General features: G+C 41.8%; 1 protein-coding gene and 1 long non-coding RNA gene across 5 annotated transcripts; one reads left to right on the top strand and one right to left on the bottom strand.

The window, feature by feature from the left end:
- Window positions 1–534: 534 nt before the first annotated feature.
- Window positions 535–25,924, bottom strand: LOC138946265 (uncharacterized). 4 transcript variants are annotated; one of them, XM_070317800.1, is made up of 12 exons: window positions 25,442–25,924; window positions 15,388–15,416; window positions 12,710–12,779; window positions 11,738–11,924; window positions 10,715–10,902; window positions 10,051–10,215; window positions 9,306–9,380; window positions 7,563–7,694; window positions 6,434–6,508; window positions 5,156–5,227; window positions 1,882–1,946; window positions 535–1,409 (listed from the first exon to the last, which is right to left on the bottom strand). In XM_070317800.1, exons 2-12 carry the CDS (start codon window positions 15,394–15,396, stop codon window positions 1,380–1,382), a joined length of 1,068 nt encoding a protein of 355 aa, XP_070173901.1. In that variant the 5' UTR covers window positions 15,397–15,416; window positions 25,442–25,924; the 3' UTR covers window positions 535–1,379. The 4 variants fall into 4 exon arrangements, with proteins under 4 accessions (XP_070173901.1, XP_070173904.1, XP_070173902.1 ...); XM_070317803.1 differs by having other exon boundaries at window positions 25,448–25,924; XM_070317801.1 differs by lacking the exon at window positions 25,442–25,924 and adding an exon at window positions 25,180–25,428.
- Window positions 13,444–14,427, top strand: LOC138946023 (uncharacterized). The gene is made up of 2 exons (XR_011449172.1): window positions 13,444–13,692; window positions 13,817–14,427. It is a non-coding gene; the product is annotated as an uncharacterized lncRNA (long non-coding RNA).

Genomic DNA, 25,924 nt, shown 5'->3' with positions numbered 1-25,924 from the left:
TCATTTGTACACTGTAAACAACTTTCAGAAGTTTCTCCTCACTATCGTAATGCACAATTGCGACAGTCAATGGACGTCTAGTGGACAAAACCCAAGCCAATCCCTGCGGATAGAATTGAATGTATCGATCTACAGCTGCAGTTGTTACTCGTTTTTCGCGGTCGCCCAGAACAACGATTGTGTCGATGTGTGTCCCATGTCTTATTCTGGTATGTGGGTTAAGGGTGGAGATTTTTCTGAACTCCCAGATCAATTACTTAGGTGCTGACCTGCTAGTGACTTGTCCTTTGTGTGTACACGCAAGCACAAGACCAAGTGCGCACGGAAAAGATCCTGTAATCCATGTCAGAACGGTGGGTTATAGAAACACGAAAACACCCATACACATTCCGGAGAACGTATGACATGCGTTGGGTTTGATGAATTCTTTGATCTCCTGCCACGTAATCGACTTTCAACCCATACCAGTAGAGTATTGTACACTGCAGACACGCACACTCCTCAACCTCGAAAATAACAAGTTACAAACACAGCTCACAGGGACTCATTTTATATCTCTCTTTTCCTTTTGCATCCTCACAACAAGAATGGCATATTTACTGGGGAATATAAACAAGAAAATAATGACTCGTTTCAAACCGACAGATTACTCACGCCCACAGGTTTGAAAAAAACCAAATATTTGCCTCACCTTAAAGGAACGACCCCTTGTAACAGCACCAATTCTGGTTAATATAGTGGTTACTTTTTCGCAGAAGTCTAGTTCGGTAATGTGACAGATCCTTTTTTGGCAGCACGGTTTTACCTGGACTCCCAACGGTTCAGGCTGTTGAGCGAGAGATTATGGATCACGGTGTGTCAAATGATTCCGTTGAAACACCGGATGTTTCCGTTCATACAGCCTCATTTTTAACACTTGCTTGGGGAAAAACGTGGCGGTAAGTCGTGTGGGCAGCGCGCTTTTGTGATATTGAAAGAATAAGGTAGCTAACTGATTGGGCTATGTGTACGATAAGTACCAAGGTGCTAGTAATCCTGATGATAACAGGGGGGGGGGGGGGGGACACAACACCAACAACATTCCAGATTATAATTGCGTTGTTGCAATGCATACACTACCATAGAAAAACCTCCCAAAACATTAAACACACGTCACATCGCTGGTTATGGCGACTGAATGTTCAGAGATGTTATGAGAAGCAAAGACAAGACAGCCTTTTGGTGCCGGCAGCTGCTACCGGCAAATCCTTCCTTCTCGGAGTGACATGCAGGGCGGTATCAAGCAAAGGCCTGTGACTTGCTTACACTGCATCGCTGTAGAGAGTCGGCTTGGAGATGACCTGTGGTAGGGCAGCCAAGTTGTGCGGCAGCATGTTGCCTTAGAAGGCAAAGCCAAAGGGGCAGGGGCCCTGGTGATCGACAATCAGATGTCAATGAGCGGACTGTATATATATATAAATATATATATGCCCATGCGCGCCAAGTGCGCTTAAATCTCTAATTAAGAATACAGTTAAAATTCGGGTCTCGGCTAACTTTTGTTTGCCTTTTATGATAATTTAACCTGACACGATCATACTCAGTTCCATTTTACTGAGACAGTTGTGTGTGTGTGTGTGGAGGGGGGGGGGGGCAGTATTGGTGGTTGTTTGTGTGTTTATATATACATATGTGTGTGTGTGTGTGTGTGTGTAAGAGAGGCAGAGAGCTATAAAGAGAGAAAACATTCAAGTGTGTCCTTCAGCGCCACGCCAGATCCCTGTGCTTCATTTCCTCGCACTTCCTGTGCTCTGCACTGTTCAAAGATACTTATTGTAGTGCAATATTTTTTCTGTAAGCGTCGAGGTAATACGTTGCAAGTATCAGTCGCAAGATACATACCGATCCACAGCCTGGGCATCCTCCACCGGGGATATTTCTCGGGGGCCCATGGACGGGTCCATCACCTACAAAATATAAATTATGATCTGCTTTCAAAACTTTTACCTAACAATAATTATGACAAAATACAATACCATACCATACGTAGTACCATACCGTACCAGGCAATAACAGACAAAACAATACAACACAATGCACTTTTATAAACATTTAATAGAGTTGAGTGTCGTGGTGTTGTGATAAAGTTGAATCAAACATCGACATGTAATGGATTCGACTTTTTTCCCGCATACAGTAATTGACGAGTTAAGCTTATTTTGATCCTATCTTTATTACACCCCCGGTATAGGGGTGTGTATAGGTTTCACTCGATGTGTTTGTTTGTTTGTTTGTGTGTTTGTTTGTGTGTTTGTGTTCGCATATAGATCTCAAGAATGAACGGACCGATCGTCACCAAACTTGGTGAACAGGTTCTATACATTCCTGAGACGGTCCTTACAAAAATTGGGACCAGTCAAACACACGGTTAGGGAGTTATTGGTTATTTCCCTTTGACGGGGGTGTTTTTCCTATCGGAGGAATTTCTTGTTTATCTTGTTTTCTTTTTTGTTGGTATCTTATCTTTTTGTCGGGTCAATGTTGGGGAAAAACTCAGTTGAGAAGTGATCACGTGACCCCTGTGAAAGAGATATCTGATCCAAACAGTACCCTAGATTGCCAAGTTATCTAAGTTAGGGTACAAAAAATGTCACATTTACTTTGCTGTTGTTGTTGAGTTCACTTCAATTCAAAATGAAAGTGTAGAAAGGAAGTTAGATAGGAACGAATGTTGAAATTTAGACACATTTTAAAGAAGAATTAGGTTAAAAGCTTGGGAAATATAAAAGGCCGATTTGGACTGTACCACGCTGTAGATCTAGTAAAAGATGCACGAACAAAGACAGCAAATAAGAAACAATTGAAACAGTGAAAGTGGTGAAACTTTCGCTGTGGTTAATCACATTGCTTTGGTAGAGAATTTGCCTTTTGATAGACCGTTGCATTTGGATCACTTTAAGGGCGATGCAACTTACATGGTGACTTTTAGTTGTTTCTTTTGCAACTTTCATCTTTTATTAATTGATCACCGTCAAAGTAGCTTCCTCCTCAAAGCGACCCAACTGCACATGTCTAGCTAGTCAAATATTCACGTAATTTAACATGGAAATAGAAAGTTAAATTAGATATCTATAAAAAAAACACTAAAAAAACCATGAAAGTAATTCTTGACTTTTATGGACTGTTCCAATCATTTACGTATAAAACTCACCTGTGTTCCTGCGCAAAATACCTTTACCAGTACCGGCGAAACCCACACTCTCCAAGCAACAGTGTTGGGTTCTCCGGTAGCTCAAATGGTAGAGCACTGGACATACGATCTTCGGGTCAAAGATTTCAATTTTCATTTCATTTACTTTATTATCAATTGCTGGGAAATTAGGATTGCTCCCCTCCCTCCCCCGTGGAAAGCTAGCAGCAGCAGGGGTCGCGACACCCAAGTGTGTGAGTGTTTAGGTGAAGTCAGCCACCTGCACTTACGGCAGACTGACCGAGGGTTTTTTTTTTTTTTTTTTTACATATATGCAACTGTGGTAACACGGGGATGGTACATGAATACCGTCTCTGAGTCTGCACATTAAGTTGACACGTGTCCACCCGAGCCTGGATTCTAACAACTCTAACAACTGAGCTACCTGGCTTCCATCAATCTAGGCCGGTACTTGCAACCTTTTCTCAGAGAAAGTATCCGTGTTCCAACCCCGTGTTACCGCTGCAGCTAGGTGGCTGATATCGTTTGTTTGTATATATTGTTGTTTTGTGTGTAAACACGCACACAGTCACACATAGGTAATGCAGTTCTTGTTGCTGCTAACTTCCCACTGGGAGGAAGTGACCCAAAGTTCACAGCAATGGGACATTAAGTAATGAATATTGAAAACAAAATCGTTAACGTGTAGTCTACATATCCAACGAATTTAAGAAGGCCGGAAGACTGTTGGGGTTAGCAGACTGTTTAGATATCTTCACATACTGCTATAAGTTCAACAATTGTAATAACAGCGCTATACCATGTGTCGTCACCAATTCTGTTGACTTCTTCCAGCGTAAGGGGAAAACCCATGACGTTTCCAAGGTCAATCATGTCTGCATTAAAAGCTACGGTAACACGGTTTTCTAACTGTTGTTGGGAACCACAGGGCAACTGGATGAACGAGAACATGTGAATATAAGTTTCCAAGGTCAATCGTGTCTGTGTTATATGACGAGAAAAGGATAATGCCGACGAGTCGAAGACGAGTAATACTTGTTTGTGTCAAAATATTCGGCCCTTGCTACGCCGAAATCACAATAGCGATTTATGATAATTTCTATTCTGACCTGAAATTCTGTGTTGAACACATGACTGTCAGTAAAAATACAGACAGACTCATTTTGCAAAATGTAGTATTAAAACCAAGAAAGACCTGTTTAAGGAACGTCGAATTTTACACAAAAGAAAGAATTTTCCTAGTTTGGAGAATTGGTAGTTTTGTTTGTGTGTGATGCAGTTTGGGTCACGTCGTTATTTCTCCCGTCACATCAAAGTTTTCAGTGAGCCATAAGTGTCAACTCTTTACCTTCGCAGCTTTTCGAGACCATATTTTTCTTTCTGATCTTGTACACGTTTGATCGATTACCAGGTAACGGAGTATTGTGTTTTAGTTATGCTAAACTTATTCGTAAGTAAACAGGGATTTAACCAAGGCTTGCTTGCCTGGTAGTTGAGATCTCTAACAAATAAATGTCATGTTTATCATAAAAATGTGCTCAGAATTACAGAAAATAGGTTTAGGTAAGTACTGCGTTCGCGCGCTACGCAGAGACGAGCGTGACCGGTCTCGGGGTTTTTTTCTGTTTTTTTCTCTCTCTTAATATAGTCTCGGCGATGACTGTGTTTTTTAATGTTAATCTGTTACTTTGATGCCGACAGCTTGACTAAATGTTTAAATATCGCTTCACGCGACTTGTTTTTATTTGCCATGTGCTGGATTTTGACGGCGATATGCCCCGATTTGATAACTTTTTCAGATCGGCGTTATCGGCATGGTCGTGGTAAACAAACAAAGAAACAAACAAAGAAACAAACAAAAACAAAAAGCGAACACATTGCCCGTTGCCGATTTCCATTTTGGTGTTCACTTTTTTTTTAATCGTTAAAATATCTGGAAGTTCCTATTAACTGCTTTTTCTTTACCTGGCGTCCATCCTTCCACCATCTCCGAATACGTCGACCCCCGTGACATCCCCAAATATGTGCGGTCATCGTCTGTAACAAAAAAGGCAGACATTACCCAATATCGACGGACTGTGTGGTGATATCTTTTGCTTTGGTCTGTTGAGACAGTGATATCAAAATCGAGACCTCCGAATCATTAATTTTGATTCAGGAAATGATAAAGAATAATATGAAATCATTTGTGGATTGATTACCTACATTTTTATTAGAATGTTCCGATTTGTTATGACCAAACTCATTATTAAATTATTTCAGCTTCCAAGCTAAAATGCAATCCCATAGTCCGGCTTGGTCGAAGATTGCTTGACCAAAATGTCAATCAATTTGATCGAAAATGAGGGTGTGACAGTGTCGCCTTAGTTTTCACAAAAGCCGGATATGACGTCATAACAAATGAAAAAAACTTCTGGGGATATCATTTGCAGGAACTCTCATGTAAAGTTTCATGAAGATCAGTCCAGTCGTTTTCTCCAAATCTTTCTACACAGACACACATACACCACCACCCTCGTCTCCATTCCCAGCCTATGTTTAAACAGTTAGTCAAAACTTGGCTAAATGTAAAAAGAAAACAAAAATATATTCTATGTTTTTTTTAATGCCTGTCTGAATCATTAACTAACTGGAGCATTACTGAAAAAAGTAAAGAGAGTACATTCTAGTTACCATTTAATATACGTTATATACGTTAATATACGTTACACCTCTTCTACACAAAAACAGCAATACAAGCTCATAATTATTTACTGACCACATACCCGCAACTTGTTTGCCGGTTAGGTTCATCTGTCTTTTGCCTTAGGCAACAACACTTGGAGCAAGACATATCCCCCCCCCCCCCCACACTTGATGAAAAAAAAGAAAAAAAAGGCTGAGGCGTGATTAATTAATCGGTCAATCGAGTGCACTGATATACGGTTGGTTCTCTGTAACCTTCCTCATCAAACAAGGGGGATGGGGAGGGGAGAGGAAGATGATGGAACTTTGATGGAACCTTATTTTTCAAGGATAGAGTTTTAAGGCTACGCCTTTTCTGACAACCTATCCTTACATCTAGATAATACAAAATTATAATAAATGACAAACAGAAAAGCAAGCAAACAAACCAACCAACAAACCAACCCACCAATCAACTAACCAACCAACAAACTATGAAAAGTTGCTAATTTTTATTTCTTGTAATTTACACCTTTTTTTTATCGGTAAATGCTGGAAAGATCTCTGCTTAACGTTTACCTGGTCTATATTTTGTCAGCAATTCCTCCCGAGACATCAGCACCCATGGTATCTCCGAACGATTGTAGTCACCATCTGTGTACATAAAAAAGCGGACGTGTACACTATCCGGAACAAAAGAGCTGCGCCACCCTCGCGCACGCTGTTGCGATTGACTGTTTTAAAACTGCTGTAAATTACAAAACAGCAGAGGAATCTAACCGGAAAAACCGATTGGTACTGAATATTGTACCATCCGCGACGGCCGCAGTGGCGTGGTGGTAAGACGTCGGCCTCCTAATCGGGAGGTCGTAAGTTCGAATCCCGGTCGCTGCCGCCTGGTGGATTAAGAGTGGAGATTTTTCCGATCTCCCAGGTCAACTTCTGTGCAGACCTGCTAATGACTTAACCCCGTTCGTGTGTACACGCAAGCACAAGACCAAGTGCGCACGGAAAAGATCCTGTAATCCATGTCGGAGTTCGGTGGGTTATGGAAACACGAAAATATCCAGCACGCCTACTCAACGAAAGCGGAGTGCAGCTGTCTATGCTCTCAGAGTATAGTGTGGGGAACCCAAATGGGCAAACGAGCTCACACGTCACCAGTGACCATCTGTACAACCAACACATGTATTTCTGTTTTGTTTTAATGTTAACTGCTTTATTTGTTAATTAATTGCATAATATGAAGTAGGAGTGAAATGAGTCGTGATTGCAGCCTAGGTGTAATTGTCAACTACTGAACGCGTAAAAATGCATCTTTCTCAACCAGATCAAACTCCACAAAAGCACGTGTAGTTCTTGCCAACGGCAAAGTAAGTTCCTTAACTGGGGTCTGACCCAGTCTTTTTTTCCTTTTCATACGCTGCACGCACCTCAGCTGGAGGCAGACTTTGTGTTAATGTTGTGGGGTTTGCTGCATGAAATTAAATGTGAATAGCATATCTCGACATACGACACAAAACAAAAGCTTTTGCAAATAAAACACATACCATTATTCCATGTATTATTACGAATTTTGACAAAATACTCAAACGATCTCTACTTTTACGGAACTCACCTGTGGACCTGAGACATTTCTTTAATCAGCAATTATGAAGTGCACTCTCTACAAGTATCGGTCACACGATTGATTACGTATCATACAAACCTGACGAATTGAAGACAGCTGACAGATTGCCGGCCAAAGAGGCCACCAAGACGCTGGCTTTCGCACTTTTTGCAGAAGTATTCTGACGTCTTCTCTTTACCTCTTCAATGTCCTTGTCACACGCGTCAAAGTCTGAAACATAAAACTGTAAAGTGTACCGCTGTACGTTTATCTATTTTAAAACATACGTATGATATGCATCTTTAAACGTGTGTTTGCTTCTTCCAGCATAAAACGGTAGGTTTTGAGAACACCAATTTTATAATGCGTTTCTTAGGTCAGTCATGTCTGAGCTAAAAGCTACGATAACGAAGTGTTCTAACGTCCACTTATGAATACACGATCGATGGATGAACAAGATAAATATATTACAGGATATTAACTAGTGATGAATTCTCTGTATGTTAAGACAGCCCCTCTTCTTCCACAGACGTTGAATACGATTATCAACAATTGAGTTATTATGTGTGGTAAAATACATGGCTCACTTACAAATTGACGGGCTTTCATTTGAAGCTTCGATGTTATCATGGTCGATTGACGCCCGTGCAAAGCCTCATGGAAGCCCTTCGTCGCTTCGCTCCGTTGGGCTTTGATGAGGCTTTCGGGTGGGCATTAGTCGACCATGATAACCGCGAAGTTTCTATTGGAAGCCTGTCAATGTTATGATATTTCATCTGTCACCGAGCTTGCTTCTGTTTTCATGCGATTGCAACAAGGCCGAAATGATTCCGTTTTGTTCTCATACTCTTTCAGTTCACTTACCTGCAAGGGTCAAGTCTCAAGAAAAGGGTTTCCGTATTACCATCCTATCACTCGGCTCACGCTTAATTCTTTCACATAAAATTGTTTTCTTTTTTTCGTGAGTGATGAAAAGTAGACTTTGTCTTTTTTCTCAAAAGCAGTGTTTGGAATTTAGGTTAAGGGCCCCTAATATGGACCACTTTTAGTTTTAAGCTGATAACTAGCTTCTTTTCTTGCAAAGGAGAGAATTTTGTGGCTTTTCTGAATGCATAAAAGATCTTGCTCTGCGGCACAGAAAGCACCTAGAATGTTGATTCCTGGTATTTGTCAAAGCGGAGGGATGGCCTTAGCCCATGTAAAAGCCTGGTTAGATCTGATTAAGTGAACACAATCGTTAACACGGGAAGGGCCGTACATTTCAAAGGACGTATCGATGCATGGATAACAAATTTATACATAAGGCCTAACAAAAAAAAAATAGGTGTGGTTACGGTAACCCGACCTACCCTATTTTTAGGGGCCGACCCTAGAACTTTTTATTACATTTGTCAAAAACAAAAACACACAAAAAACCCAGCGAGTACAGAAAACGCAATGAAAGCGAAAGCGCTCGAGTCGCACACTTATTTCCCTGTCAAGTAGGTTTAATTTGTACACATTAGAAAAAAAGTTTAAAAAAAAAAAAGTGATTGCCTACCTTCCTACCCTATTTTTTTGGCTATGTTACCGTAACCACACCTATTTTTTTTGGCCTAACACAAAAAAGGCACGAGTTTGACGGGCATATTCACAAAACTGGTTCAGAGACCCGGTACATGGGAACACATGTTAGTAAACTTAACAGGACATCATGAAGACCTTGTAAATTACTCCCAAGGCCAACACAGACCTGTAGAGCGTGTATCAATGCGCCTCACATGCAGGTGTTCAATGCGCAGATTTCCTGTGTTCATCAGAATTGAATATATATTAGCTTAATGCAAACCGCGCTTTTCTTACCTGGAATAAATCGTTTTAACATTTCCGTGAGACCCATCGGCGCCTCTGACCTCCCCAAACGCTTGCAGTGTTCATCTGCACACAAAAAAGGCGGACATGTACACTTTCATACACACATACCACATTTTAAAATGTTTGGTGGCTTGTTGTCAGCCCTGCTTTTTTGTCGGTCCGAGGAGCATAGTGTCTTTTTCATCTTTATCGACCAAATGTGTGTGTGTGTGTGTGTGTGTGTGTGTGTGTGTGGTGTGTGTGTGTGTGTGTGTGTGTGTGTGTGTGTGTGTGTGTGTGTGTGTGTGTGTGTGTGTGTGTGTGTGTGTGCGTGTGTGTGCGTGTGTGTGTGTGCGTGCGTGTGTCCGTGAACAGGGTCGGGTTTACTAACGCACCAGGTGCATGTAAAGTCTGAAAATGAAAAATAAGAATTCCCTCTAGGACAGTTTGGTCGAGGTGGTCAAATGACCCATAGTTATTTTCTCCCAAGGTGAACCCTGCACGCGTGCGTGCGTGCGTACTTGTGTTCGTGCGTGCTTGTTTGTGTGTGCCCCACCAACCCCCGGCGGTTTTTGTTCTGTTGAAAGTTATGGTTGGTACGCGGTTTGCTATACTTATTAATAGCTTTGATTATGCCGTTTCTTAGTTATTTTGTTTGACAGAAAAGAGTGTCTGAAATTGCGTCCGTAGTGTATTCAAGGTTAATTTTACCCCGCAGTTTGTGCAAGTTTCAACGATGGCATTTTCAACATACCGTCATTGTTTTCAGCTCGATTTTTCAAAGTCAGTAGGTTGATGTCGGTTTGGTTGGGCAAGGTGCTGCTGTTTTGTGCGAAGCTGTTAGTATCCTTCTGCTTGTTTTTGCCTTTTTCAGTCGTCTGCTTGTTTTCTTTTCCAATCGGCCTCAAACGCTGGATAGCTGAAACGAAGGGGACACGGATTTTCGCTTAAAATCACACACTTAACTCCAGTTATTAAACATTTGAGGGTTTTGTTAGCAAACAAACAAACAAATAAAGAGCGGTCTAACGAGCACACTACACACCTGAACACATACACACGTTCTCTCTCTCTCCCTCTCTCTCTCTCTCTACTTCAGCCAGTCACACAGACACACAGAGAAACACACAAACACACATACACACTACCATCACCACCGCGCGCGGAGAGTTATCGGAAGAGAAGTGAGAATGAAAACGCTGAGCTAGCTAAGCTCTGAGCAACACACATCTAAATACACAGACAAGGGAATCTACGCGTTTACCTTGACACATCAGCACATCGATCGACACCTAGATATAAAGGAACCATCCCTTGTCCTATTCCTGTGTAGATCTTTAGTGCAACTTCTCTCTTGGGACATTTTTGTTCCCATCTGGTGAAATCCCAGGAATTATTTGAATAACAATGTCATTTACCCAAAACGCTGACCACGGCGTTCAACCCAGCAGATAGACAGACAGAAAGCACCTCTGCCTGCTCGCTCCTTTCAACCCCGTAGCGACACCACATGACAAAGTGCTCGCAGTTTTTGAAGAACAGGTTGTAGCCCGTCTCTCCGAGCTTCGACTTCGCTCGCTTCACCACTACGTCCGGCCCGAAGGGCCTGAAAAATATAATCCATTAGAGTCTGAATAAACTTAATTAGCAAAATTGACAGACCCAAGGTAAAGGCCATACGGTTTGTAGCCCTGGGGACTTAGTAGGGGAACTAGAACTTCCGGTTAGAAAACACGTGGGAAAAAACACGTGGACTTTTACACATGGCTTGCTTTGTGAGACTGATCAGCACAGGACCCATGTACACAGTAACCCAGCTACATCCACTCACTTTGCAAAAGTTATTTCCTCAGTGAAACGTCCTCGCATATAAACTTGGCCAAAAAATTATTGCAACAATTTTCGCACGTTCAAAAAAGCGTTAAACCACGATTCCATTTTAATTGAACTTCATATGCTGGAAAAAAGTAATTATGTCTTCTTTTCATATCATGTGTTCAATCGGTGGTACTTTGTATAGGCATCCCGTGGCAGCCTGTCAAACAAGGTCACCCCTATAATCGACCTGAACAAAGACCAATGCCCCGTATCTTAAAATCTGCACAAAATCAGAATGTTTACTTACCAAACACTTCGGACTACCATTGGAAAGGCCATTCGATTTCCTGTTCAGAGCTATGTGTTTCATGCACCTTACGTCTTTAGTATTTGTGTAGCCTGTTGTCAAATGCGGTAGGTGTCAACAGTTTCAGAGGCTACAAAAGGCACGTTTTGCGGCCATTTTTGAGGGTGTCCTCCACTGAGAGATCCATACCTGTTCTCAATTAATTGCTTAGAAAATGTCAGAAGTTATGACCAATAGGCTGTGTGTGGATTTTCGAGAGTAATTTATAAAACAAAACAAAAGAAGATTGATAAAATTCGAGAAACCGAAAATCTACCTTTTCTGAGAGTCCAAGTTGTTCGCGACTTGTACCATGACATTTTTGCCGGCAACGTCGCTTAGCTTGGCAAGTCTTATGGAAGCCATGGCATTTTTGACAAGACATAAATGTATCGCAGGGGATTCTTCTTGGCAATCAAAATCCGAAGGTGGAGGGCCTGTCCTGTGGATTACCTCACCATTTCCTGTAGAAATATGAAACACCAGGCACAATCGATGTTGGTGTGATGTGCATTTCATTTGGTTCTTCTTTTCTGCTGGTCCCAGAAGGGGGATTGGGGGATCAGAGGTAAAAAATAAAACAGCTTTAACCTTATCCAGTTCATGTTCCACATGTATCCTTTTTTAACACACAAGTAACAAAGCGGGATGGCGTTAAACCTGTTCAGGACAGGGCGCATCAGGCATGATTCGGTGACACAAAATTCTATTTTGTGCAATACTTAGCACCAAGAACTGATTATTTCCCAGACACATTGAACAACAATCATTAGGAGTAATCAAGCAGAATTTCACGAAGGTCCGACCAACTGGTAGTTGTATAGACAGCTTTAAAAACATGACACCGGAACATGCGTAACACTGAAATAACAACTTTTCACTACGAAAGCAAACAAACTTTGGACTGAGAACTATGTTCTCATGTATTTCTGACACACTGCTCGATAAGCAGCCTTGTAACAGTTACCTTAGCCATTAGATCATCAGAAATACTACAAGGAGGGTTGGGGATGACACTGGGCAAATGTATAGAATTCTGAGCTTTAAAAAAGTATGCTGTTTTAAAACCTAGTTACTTATTCTGGTACCAAAATGCAGTATACATCATGCATAGGGCACATGCGAATATTGCGGCGTCGAGGATTCTTCAGTGACATCATTTTTGTGTCAACTAAATTGTTTCATTTGTGGACAAATAGGTGGACTAATTATGTGGGAAAAAATGGAAATATAACACAAATATTCGCACCTATGTAGATGACATAATGGCTGTAGGCAATGCGAGGGATTCTAAGGATGTCTCCTTCCTTTGCGTCAATCTGTGGAAATAAAAAGAAAATTGAATAAACATAGGTGACTGAATTTACACTGAACGACACAACATTGCACCCATTTTCGCATCCCAACTAAAACATTCATCTCCCTGTCATTTCATTCAAACTTTCTATTCGGATCAGCAACGATGTGAAGTTGGACGTATTCGGTAGAAGCCACTACAGGAGTAACCTTTAAAAGCATTATGACCAAATATGAATTGAAGCCTGCATTGGTTTAGCATGGACTTTTCAAAAAATGTGAGTTTGTTTTGGACATAATTTTTCTAAATATTGTATATATATGTGATCCGTTCTCACAAAATGATAGATAAGTCGCTGGCGGCTAGCTGCTCAGCGAACAGAATAAGGTGGTGATGGTCAATATGGTTGAAATTAACTTTTTTGCAGTTTTGGAGAGAACTATGCTTCATGTACCTTATACTGCCTGCATTTAGTCAAAATCACCCTAAAATGTGTTTAACTTGATTTTATGGATACTTACTATCGATCCGAAGCGTCCCTTTTTGTAAACAAAGACCACAAAAGGCCACATTGTCAAACTGATTATTTGCAGAACCCCCGCTGCATCGTTGGAAATGTCAAGGACTAAATTTTAATCTGGTGCACCAAGACTTTCACAGAAACCCAATCATTGTGAAGGAAATCACGGAATATACTAACCAGCAATGTTGACAGTGATATCCTCCACGCTTTTTAGAAGCGCAAACCAGGGATACTAGTGTGACACAGAAAAGTGACTAGCACGTGCTGTGAATTCAGCTCACTCACTGACAGAGAGTTGACGTTGTGAATCGAAACGCAGATATCAGTACACTTGACCACTGTCCAGCGACAGAGAGGGGTCTGTCACAGGAATCGACCGGGAGAAAGGAGGCCCGCGTAAAGCACTTTTAAGGTAAATGGAATAAACATTTGAGTAATGTTAATGTTTATCGCATAAGTTGAATCGACTAACACTGTAACTTTAAACATAGCAGACAGATATCTAAGACAAGATGTCCGCTATTTGTGTTGTGCAGTGCGTCGTATAACCGGTCAGACGAGAAGGTAGTGACCAGATGACATCACCATGGATCTGAGAAGTCGCCGTATATATCTTACCTATTGACTTGCCAAGCGGAGATTCGACGGGATTTCTAGACGCTAGAGCACGGTTATATTGTGTCCGTATAGTTGGACCCTAGAGGTCACTGGGCGATATTACTGCGTAGACCGAGGTCGCCAGTAAGAGGATTTAGTAGAAATACATTTCCTAGTGTACGGCTATAGAAGCTGTGTGATTCTGCGTAGGACCAGAATTAAAATATGTCCACAAGAACTTGATAACTTAAGATAAGGAATATTTAGTAGCCAGAGCAGACGGTGATTTTTGACTATACAAGAGCCGTGAGTCGTTACACTTAAACTAGATACCGTGCGCCTATGTGGTCACGGACCGTTTGTATTTCTTTACCTGATTGAAGAGTAAAGAGTTTTGCTAGCACAATTGTACGAGATTGTCATCTCTAGGTGTTTTATTGCTACAAAACTGTGAGTACCGGATTTTTGAGTATATAACCTTTATGTTCATGATTGTGTGTATTTGTGTGTATGCTGTCATAACTGATTAATACAGTGGAGGGAACTTACAGTTGGAGTTTTGTTTGTTTCCGTATGACAGCGTACTAGCGCATTTGCATTCATTCACAATCATAACGGTTGTAACGGCAAACATAAATTATTTCTGGTCTCATTCTATGCTCTTTTATACTATTTCTCACCATTTCATGAGCTATGAAGCATGTACTACCAATTTTTCTAGGGATACATATAACTGTTTTCAGTGTGACACGTTCAAGACTGATTTTCTCAAAATAGCTGACATCCTGGTTAGTAGCTTTAAACTAATGTAACAAATTAAGTCATTTGTTTACCACTCACTTGCAACTTACATCATCTTAAAGAGGAATTTGTTTAGTCGTTTGGCATATACATATCACGGGATGTTAAAAATCAACTAATCTATCGCTTTGTGAGAACGCGTGCGTGTGTGTGTGTGTGTGTGTGTGTGTGTACTTTTCACATTGTACGCTAAGTTTTTGCTTAGTGCTTGGGTTCTTGGTGTTATGTCTCAGTTAAATGTATGCTTTGTATGCTTGTTGATTTGTGCTAGTTTATTCTATAATGAATTTGTAAAGCGCCTGGAGCCAATTGATGGGACTCGCGCTATAGAAAAGTTATTTATTATTATTATTATTATTATTATTATATAAATATATTTTTCTATAAATTCAGTCCATGGTGAAGGCTAACAAATTCAATTTCTGAAAACTTGATAGTTTTTGATGATGTTGTCCAAATGTGACGTGGATACATTGATACTTACTTGGAAAATAATTGAAGTGAAAATGACGCGTGCCACTAGGTAACAGTGCCCCCTTAATAAAACAAACATTATACTAGATGCAATTCATATAAACATTTTGCATGCAATAACAAATAGTTGTCTAAAGCAAACAGTGTTGGACCAAGAACTTTTGTCACAGACTTTCATCCATTCAATATAGAAGTTATATCCCAGGTCAGGTTCAGCATTGGTGTTAAAACTTACCTCAGTCATTGTGTTCCTAGTAGGTGTATCTGAAAAAAAAGACAAAAGAAACATTTAGCTACTGAAATAACATGAACATGTAGGAAAATTAAACAAGTCAAAATCTCTCTCTCGATCTCGCGAGATCTTCAAGCAACAGGGCGGAAATGCTTAGAGCTCTTGATTCAACTTGGATTAACGCTCAATATTTCCTCAAAATGCCAGCTATCGGACTCCCAACAGCGCTGGAAGGTAGGGGAACCGGTGCTAGTCCGCCTACTTTTATGCTTTTGGTAGCATAACTGGCGAGTTTGATGAACTAGAAGACTGATTTTTTATTTTACATCAAGACAAATGTGTAGCTGATATCAATGTGCAGACAGTTTTTATGTGCGCATGAACATTTGTTGTACATACTGCTTTAAGTAGACCTACCCTAACGTAGGCGAACTTGCCCCAAGTCGGGGTAAGTTCGCCTACAGGGTGGGGCAAGTCCGCCGTTCTCATCCCATAGTAGGTACAAGACTAGTAGTGGGCAAGCTTTAGTGGGAAAGCTTTTTTAATTCCCTTCAATATTCAGGTTCAAAAATGCCAATGACAAAATACGAAAGAATGTAACACAAAATTACGTATGGGGAGACCGGGGCTAGTCCGCCTACTTTTATGCTTTTGGTAGCATAACTGGCGAGGAGACCGGGGCTAGTCCGCCTACTTTTATGCTTTTGGTAGCATAACTGGCGAGTTTGATGAACTAGAAGACTGATTTTTTTTTATTTTACATCAAGACAAACGTGTAGCTGATATCAATGTGCAGACAGTTTTTATGTTCGCATGAACATGTGTTGTACATACTGCTCACGGCGGACATGCCCCATGACAAATAGGCGGACTTGCCCCCGCACGGGCAGGCAACTCTAGTGCCAGATAGCGAGCACAACATAATAATAATAATAATAATAATAATAAGAAGAACATTTATATAGCGCTAAATCAAAAACTTTCGTTAAAAAGGCTTGCTCTAAGCGCTTGACATCTAAACTAAAACGTCATTCACACTCTTTACAATGATGTACAAGAACTTCATGTCACACTCTTTCATTCAGTATAGCACCATTCACACAGTTGTTATTCTGTACAAGACAATAAGTTAGTCTAACATTTAGAATGTTCATAAGATGAAAACAAGAGAAAACCAGACTGATTAAAACAACTGCTTAGTGCTAACAAAGCATGAATCTTAATGATAACGTAATACATGTTTAACTGTTAAGACCATAAAAAACCTATATGCTAAAATAACTTCGAACTTTTAAGAACTTCTTATAAGATACACAGCACATCTAGATAAACACCAGAATGATAAAACAAAAGGCAACTCGTTAAAACTATTAAATGCATCAATGTCTAAAACACGAAAGACTCAAATATAAGATACACAATTCTCTAGAATTGTTTATTAAAACTGAAACTGACCTGCTCAAAGTAAACCATACCCACCCCCTCCCTACCCACCCCCAACCCTCCTCCTACACTAAATACTAATTATTTCTACTCTTAACTTCCCAACTACACGTTATCCATGAACTATGCACAGGAACATGTGTGTCAGCATTATGTGGCACCGACATGACTTGTGCATATCTAGCTTACAGCTAAGGGTTAAAGGACTACTGCAGTGAAAAATATATTTATAATAATTTAAAACAAAAGACAAAAATAACAAGCTGAATAGAGATGGAACCGTTACAGAACAGGATGGCAAAATGTTGCGACTTTAGGAGTTGTGTTTCTGGAAGAGGTGAGTTTTGAGTGCTCGCTTGAATGACGGCACTGACTGAGAGTGGCGAATGTGAGAGGGGAGAGAGTTCCATTGAGTAGATGCGCAAAATGCAAAAGTGCGTTGTCCATATGCTTTTGATTTTGTGTGTGGGATGACTAGGGTGCGGCTATCAGAAGAGGAGCGGAGTTGTCTAGCAGGAGTGTATACAGTGAGAAGTTCAGAGAAATAAGCAGGAGACGAGGCAGAGAAGAAGTGAAAGCAGAGAGTGGACAGTTTGTATTCAATGCGGGCTTGGATGGGTAACAAGTGGAGTGTGCGGCGAAGTGGTGTGACATGATCATATTTTCGTGCTTTGAGGATCAGGCGTGCTGCAGAATTTTGAACTTTCTGTAGTTTGTGCAGGAGGTAGAGTGGACAGCCAGAGAGAAGAGAGTTACAGTAGTCAAGTTTAGAAAGAACAAGAGAGCAGACTAGAGTGTTTGTAGTTTGAACGGACAGAGTATGGCGGATGGTTGCGATCTTGCGGAGTTCAAAGTATGCGGACCTACAGATGTTGGAGATGTGCTTGTTGAGTGTCATGTATGAGGAGATGGTGAAGCCGAGGTTTCTAGCTGAAGAAGAGAAAGAGATGTCGGTATTGCCTACTTGGACAGACGAAGGTTGAGAATTTGGGAACTTAGTGGACTTTTTCATGCACAGAAGTGCCTCTGTCTTATCATCATTTAGTTTTAACTTATTTTCTACCATCCATGACTTAACATCTAAGATACAGGTCTGAATGGTCTGAATGGTCTGAACATGGGAAGGAAGAAGCAAAACTTTCGTCAGAACTCGACCTTAACTAACGCACTTTCAATCGACACCAAGACTAAGTATTTGTTCTCAGAGGTAATGCATCAAAACCTAAGTCAACTCCAATGCATTCATGTTACAAAAATGAAGAAAAACACTTTTTGTGATCTGTACTCACGATATATGGGCGCGCAACCTTTGAACTTCTGCAGGATATGGCGGGAAGAAGGGACACCACTCTCACATGGTGTGAATGACTAAAAGGTGGCAAACGTAAGAATAAACAGACAAAGACGGATGTGCCCCGGGGACGGACTAGCCCCGGTCTCCCCTACCCTGGAAGCCCTGCTCAAGGAAAACGCTATCTGCTACTGGAAAATATGCGCTGAGGGATCAAGAACTACAGTCGTCCTGCGACTTGTGTCAGTCTCGAACACGGACCGGTCAGCCATGACACAACGTTTCCGTCGAAAACCGCCCAGCCAGCTTCAGCACGACAAACAGAGAGCCGAGGAACTACAGAGAAGGAAAGAAGAAGAAATTCGTTGCCAAACATCAAAGGCAAGTCGTGTGTGTTCTCCAGTGTCAAATCCTACATTTGTGCCAAAACAAGTTGCAAATCAACAACAACAAGCACTGGAATGTGAAAGTGACCCAGAACACTGACAGTGACATCTTTGCACGTTTTGCACGCACAGTTGAGAAGAGCAGTGAGCGTGACAACAATGGGCAGGGAGAGCCTGTGGCTCTGTGTTATCGTCTCCACGGACCGCTGAGCCACGTGATGCTTCTGTTGTGAATTCTTCCCTTGTGACAACGGTCCCAGGACGGATGTAAACAAACGCTGGATGCGTCAGAGAAACAGGCAGTAGACATGAGTTATAGTCTGTCGTCCATCAAGGAGTATGTGTTGGGACTGAAAGATCGAGCGGCTGTGCGTTCAGTGAAAAATATGCACAGAAACAACTCTTTACGAAGGGTTGTCCATGACAACACAGGCGACAGGCAGTCACTACTCTATGAAACTGACGATTTCGTGTTGGTCAAAGACTGCAGCAGCGACAAGAGTCCTGAAACTTACTGGATGATCAAACAGGCAGCTCGTCACATGCTACGAGAAGAGAAGCAGTTCGTCGGCAAACTTCACCATGGGTCACCAGTCGACAGAGGAAAGTTCGAAGATCAACTACGATCAGTGCTTCACGAAGTCTCGGTTCTGAGAGATGTTACGAGTTTCTATCTCAGTTGACAGTAATTATCACTCGGTTCTGAGAGATGTTACGAGTTTCTATCTCAGTTGACAGTAATTATCACTCGGTTCTGAGAGATGTTACGAGTTTCTATCTCAGTTGACAGTAATTATCACTCGGTTCTGAGAGATGTTACGAGTTTCTATCTCAGTTGACAGTAATTATCACTCGGTTCTGAGAGATGTTACGAGTTTCTATCTCAGTTGACAGTAATTATCACTCGGTTCTGAGAGATGTTACGAGTTTCTATCTCAGTTGACAGTAATTATCACTCGGTTCTGAGAGATGTTACGAGTTTCTATCTCAGTTGACAGTAATTATCACTCGGTTCTGAGAGATGTTACGAGTTTCTATCTCAGTTGACAGTAATTATCACTCGGTTCTGAGAGATGTTACGAGTTTCTATCTCAGTTGACAGTAGTTATCACTCGGTTCTGAGAGATGTTACGAGTTTCTATCTCAGTTGACAGTAATTATCACTCGGTTCTGAGAGATGTTACGAGTTTCTATCTCAGTTGACAGTAATTATCACTCGGTTCTGAGAGATGTTACGAGTTTCTATCTCAGTTGACAGTAATTATCACTCGGTTCTGAGAGATGTTACGAGTTTCTATCTCAGTTGACAGTAATTATCACTCGGTTCTGAGAGATGTTACGAGTTTCTATCTCAGTTGACAGTAATTATCACTCGGTTCTGAGAGATGTTACGAGTTTCTATCTCAGTTGACAGTAATTATCACTCGGTTCTGAGAGATGTTACGAGTTTCTATCTCACTTGACAGTAGTTATCACTCGGTTCGCACATTTGTTGTCTTCGGATATGCTTCGCGACTCGACATTCGAGAGAACTGTGTAATTAGTTGTACACGCACAAAACGGACAATACAAAAACTGACGCGGAAATTACCATGTCGGCTAAGGGACGGAAATAGTGAGCCATCCCTTTGATGTGTACACTGTGTAACGTTTTTCGGTTTCGAAATTGTTTTCTGTACGCGCCTTCGTGTGAGAGGCTGGTACACGTTAATTGTTCATACAAATGACAGACACAGGGTCACAAGCGATAACGCACCGAATACTGATTTATTATCTCTGCATCGTAATAGTATATATAGGATTGCGGTTACAGTATTTGTACATGTGATAACAGTATAATTTATAGTAATGCGAAATTGCAGTAAAAAACTAAAGAAAAAGAGAAAAGAAAACAAATTATTAGACATGACAAAGGTATCAAAAAAGCATAACAAACGCAAGAAACAAAAGGGAAAAATAACAAACAAACACAAAACAGGCGAAGACAAACAAACACAAGAAAGTTACAATACCAAGCACTCGTTGGTTTATCGGCAATATCCCTATATACCCCCACCGGAAATTGTTCTCAAACGGATCGAAACTGATTCTGGTTTGATATGCAGGGGAGAGAATCAGTTCAAGTTGAATAGGTGAATGCAGAGCTACTCTCCCCTGAAGAACTGTCTATAATTATTATCAGAGACATACATACATCTATGTCTCTGTTATTATGTACTCCCGATATACTCCCAACTCTCTCTTTACGCTATGTACCGAAAGTACTGAGTTGGGGGTATATCGGGAGTACATATATATACACAGCATGACTGACAAACTTGAACATTCCACTCAAAAGGGTTCTTTTTTGGGGAAATAGAGAAAGTGAGGGGAGTTGATGTATGGGGGGTAGATACTAAAAATTGGGGGACCTATTTAAATATCCCCCCCTCTCTCTCTCTGAGTGTCTCCTCTCTGAGTGTCTCTTTCTGTAGTCTGCGTCTCTTCTATGTGCCTCTGTCTGTCCCACTCTCTGTCTGCCTATATCTACGGAAAGATCTGTAGTATGTCTCTTGTGTGTGTCTCTTTCTGTGTCTTCTATCTGCCTCTCTCTGTCCCCAACTCTCTGTCTGCCTATATCTACGGAAAGAGCTGTATTGTGTCTCTGTGAGTCTCTCTCTCTGTCTGTGTCTCTTCTATCTGCCTCTCTCTGTGTCACTCTCTGTCTGCCTATACCTACGGAAAGAGCTGTATTGTGTCTCTGTGAGTCTCTCTCTCTGTCTGTGTCTCTTCTATCTGCCTCTCTCTGTGTCACTCTCTGTCTGCCTATACCTACGGAAAGAGCTGTATTATGTCTCTGTGAGTCTCTCTCGCCCTCTGTCTCTGTGTCTCTTCTATCTGCCTCTCTCTGTGTCACTCTCTGTCTGCCTATACCTACGGAAAGAGCTGTATTATGTCTCTGTGAGTGTCTCTCGCCCTCTGTCTCTGTGTCTCTTCTATCTGCCTCTCTCTGTGTCACTCTCTGTCTGCCTATACCTACGGAAAGAGCTGTACTGTGTCTCTGTGAGTCTCTCCCACCCTCTGTCTCTGTGTCTCTTCTATCTGCCTCTCTCTGTGTCACTGCCTATACCTACGGAAAGAGCTGCATGTATTATGTCTCTGTGAGTGTCTCTCTCTGTGTCTTTGTGTCTCTTCTATCTGCCTCTCTGTGTGTCACTCTCTGTCTGCCTATACCTACGGAAAGAGCTGTATTGTGTCTCTGTGAGTCTCTCCCACCCTCTGTCTCTGTGTCTCTTCTATCTGCCTCTCTCTGTGTCACTCTCTGTCTGCCTATACCTACGGAAAGAGCTGTATTATGTCTCTGTGAGTGTCTCTCTCTCTGTCTGTGTCTCTTTCATCTGCCTCTCTCTGTGTCACTCTCTGTCTGCCTATACCTACGGAAAGAGCTGTATAATGTCTCTGTGAGTCTCTCTCACCCTCTGTCTCTGTGTCACTCTCTGTCTGCCTATACCTACGGAAAGAGCTGTATAATGTCTCTGTGAGTCTCTCTCACCCTCTGTCTCTCTGTCACTCTCTGTCTGCCTATACCTACGGAAAGAGCTGTATAATGTCTCTGTGAGTCTCTCTCACCCTCTGTCTCTGTGTCACTCTCTGTCTGCCTCTCTCTGTGTCACTCTCTGTCTGCCTATACCTACGGAAAGAGCTGTACATATTGTGTCTCTGTGAGTCTCTCTCACCCTCTGTCTCTGTGTCACTCTCTGTCTGCCTATACCTACGGAAAGAGCTGTATAATGTCTCTGTGAGTCTCTCTCACCCTCTGTCTCTGTGTCACTCTCTGTCTGCCTATACCTACGGAAAGAGCTGTATAATGTCTCTGTGAGTCTCTCTCACCCTCTGTCTCTGTGTCACTCTCTGTCTGCCTATACCTACGGAAAGAGCTGTATAATGTCTCTGTGAGTCTCTCTCACCCTCTGTCTCTGTGTCACTCTCTGTCTGCCTCTCTCTGTGTCACTCTCTGTCTGCCTATACCTACGGAAAGAGCTGTATTATGTCTCTGTGAGTGTCTCTCTCTCTGTCTGCCTATACCTACGGAAAGAGCTGTATTATGTCTCTGTGAGTCTCTCTCTCTGTCTCTGTGTCTCTTCTATCTGCCTCTCTCTGTGTCACTCTCTGTCTGCCTAGATCTACGGAAAGAGCTGTATTATGTCTCTGTGAGTCTCTCTCACCCTCTGTCTCTGTGTCTCTTCTATCTGCCTCTCTCTGTGTCACTCTCTGTCTGCCTATACCTACGGAAAGAGCTGTATTATGTCTCAGTGAGTCTCTCTCTCTGTCTGTGTCTCTTCTATCTGCCTCTCTCTGTGTCACTCTCTGTCTGCCTACACCTACGGAAAGAGCTGTATTATGTCTCTGTGAGTCTCTCTCTCTGTCTGTCTCTGTGTCACTTCTATCTGCCTCTCTCTGTGTCACTCTCTGTCTGCCTATACCTACGGAAAGAGCTGTATTATGTCTCTGTGAGTCTCTCTCACCCTCTGTCTCTGTGTCTCTTTTATCTGCCTCTCTCTGTGTCACTCTCTGTCTGCCTATACCTACGGAAAGAGCTGTATTGCGTCTCTGTGAGTGTCTCTCTCTCTGTCTGTGTCTCTTTCATCTGCCTCTCTCTGTGTCACTCTCTGTCTGCCTATACCTACGGAAAGAGCTGTATAATGTCTCTGTGAGTCTCTCTCACCCTCTGTCTCTGTGTCACTCTCTGTCTGCCTATACCTACGGAAAGAGCTGTATAATGTCTCTGTGAGTCTCTCTCACCCTCTGTCTCTGTGTCACTCTCTGTCTGCCTATACCTACGGAAAGAGCTGTATAATGTCTCTGTGAGTCTCTCTCACCCTCTGTCTCTGTGTCACTCTCTGTCTGCCTCTCTCTGTGTCACTCTCTGTCTGCCTATACCTACGGAAAGAGCTGTACATATTGTGTCTCTGTGAGTCTCTCTCACCCTCTGTCTCTGTGTCACTCTCTGTCTGCCTATACCTACGGAAAGAGCTGTATAATGTCTCTGTGAGTCTCTCTCACCCTCTGTCTCTGTGTCACTCTCTGTCTGCCTCTCTCTGTGTCACTCTCTGTCTGCCTATACCTACGGAAAGAGCTGTATTATGTCTCTGTGAGTGTCCCACTCTCTGTCTGCCTATAGCTACGGAAAGAGCTGTATTATGTCTCTGTGAGTCTCTCTCTCTGTCTCTGTGTCTCTTCCATCTGCCTCTCTCTGTCCCACTCTCTGTCTGCCTATACCTACGGAAAGAGCTGTATTATGTCTCTGTGAGTCTCTCTCTCTGTCTGTGTCTCTTCTATCTGCCTCTCTCTGTGTCACTCTCTGTCTGCCTACACCTACGGAAAGAGCTGTATTATGTCTCTGTGAGTCTCTCTCACCCTCTGTCTCTGTGTCTCTTTCATCTGCCTCTCTCTGTGTCACTCTCTGTCTGCCTATACCTACGGAAAGAGCTGTATTGTGTCTCTGTGAGTCTCTCTCACCCTCTGTCCGCTCTGTGTCTCTTATCTGCCTCTCTCTGTGTCACTCTCTGTCTGCCTATACCTACGGAAAGAGCTGTATTGTGTCTCTGTGAGTCTCTCTCACCCTCTGTCTCTGTGTCTCTTCTATCTGATTCTCTCTGTGTCACTCAGTCTCTGCCTATATCTAAGGAAGAACTGTATTATGTCTCTGTGAGTGTCTCTGTGAGTGTCTCTTCTATCTGCCTATCTCTGTACCACTCTCTGTCTGCCTATATCTACGGAAAGAGCTGTAATATGTCTATGTGAGTGTCTCTCTGTGTGTCTCTTTTATCTGCATGTCTCTGTCTCACTCTCTGTCTGCCTATACCTACGAAAACAGCTACATTATACGCACTGCAGACAGAGAGTGGGACAGAGAGAGACAAATAGAAGATACACAGACACATAGAGAGACATACAAAGAGAGAGACGCTCAAAGAGAAATAATACAGCTCTTTCCGTAGATATAGGCAGACAGAGAGTGGGACAGAGAGAGTCAGATAGATATCCGGCTTTTTGTAAAAGTTGAGGCGGCACTGTCACACCTTCATTTTTCAATCAAATTGATTGAAATTTTGGCCAAGCAATCTTCGACGAAGGCCGGACTTCGGTATTGCATTTCAGCATGGAGGCTTAAAAAATACTTTATGACTTTGGTCATTAACATTCTGAAAATTGTAATTAATATTATTGTTTTTTAAAACGATCCAAAATTACATTTATTTTATTCTTCATCATGTTCTGATTCCAAAAACATATAAATATGTTATATTCGGATTAAAAACAAGCTCTGAAAAGAAAAAAAATATAAAAATTATGATTAAAATCAAATTTCCGAAATCGTTTTAAAAACAATTTCATCATATTCCTTGTCGGTTCCTGATTCCAAAAACATATAGATATGATATGTTTGGATCAAAAACACGCTCAGAAAGTTAAAACGAAGAGAGGTACAGTAAAGCGTGCTATGCAGCACAGCGCAACCGCTACTGCGCTAAACAGGCTCGTCACTTTCACTGCCTTTTGCACTAGCGGCGGACTACGGTCATTGTGAAAAAATGCAGTGCGTTCAGTTTCATTCTGTGAGTTCCACAGCTTGACTAAATGTAGTAATTTCGCCTTACGCGACTTGTTTATTTGTCTCTAGAAACACTATACCTTGCAGTGCCGTACTACCTACAGCAAACAGGTTCTTTGGTTGAATCCACCTCGAGAAACTTCTCAGCTTAAATGTCTGCAAACAGTAATGTCTTTTTCAAACTGTTGTAACAAGCGAACATGGATGCAAAAACATAGGTTCCATTCAAGTATCATGCAAACTGACACATGTAGACTGTTACACAAACACGCCTCTCTTCGAGAACACACGGACACATACACAGACACGTTTACGCAGCAAAGACAACAGCAACAACTCTACCTTTACCGATTAGGAACTTGATTCGTAGACTTCAGCGCACGATGACTAACGAGTTGAAATGAAGCCAAGTGAGGGCTTTTATTACGTGACATCGGAAAATTCACCAATTTGTCAGATCAGCCGACTGCACGCGGCGTCGGGGATCGATCATTCTCATTAAAGCTCCACTCCGCCTCACATGAGGTTTGCAGAAAGATCAATCAATCAATCAATCAATATGAAGCTTATATAGCGCGTATTCCGTGGGTACAGTTCTAAGCGCTTGTCGAAGAGTTGTCAACACAGGACTAACAAAGAAACTAACATCTTCAGACGGACACGAACCCTATCACACACTAGCAAACCCTGGTAAACATACAACAAACAACTGTTTAACAACAATGTACACATCAATAGCTAGGTCCAAACAAAATAATATTAAGCACAAAGAAAACACCTCTCACAGAGCACAGCACAAGAATGTCTTTTGGGGCACAACCCATC

Source organism: Littorina saxatilis, linkage group LG13 (assembly GCF_037325665.1).
Source record: "Littorina saxatilis isolate snail1 linkage group LG13, US_GU_Lsax_2.0, whole genome shotgun sequence".
Classification (NCBI taxonomy): Eukaryota; Metazoa; Mollusca; class Gastropoda; order Littorinimorpha; family Littorinidae; genus Littorina; species Littorina saxatilis.
This window is presented reverse-complemented; position numbering and strand designations above follow the sequence as displayed.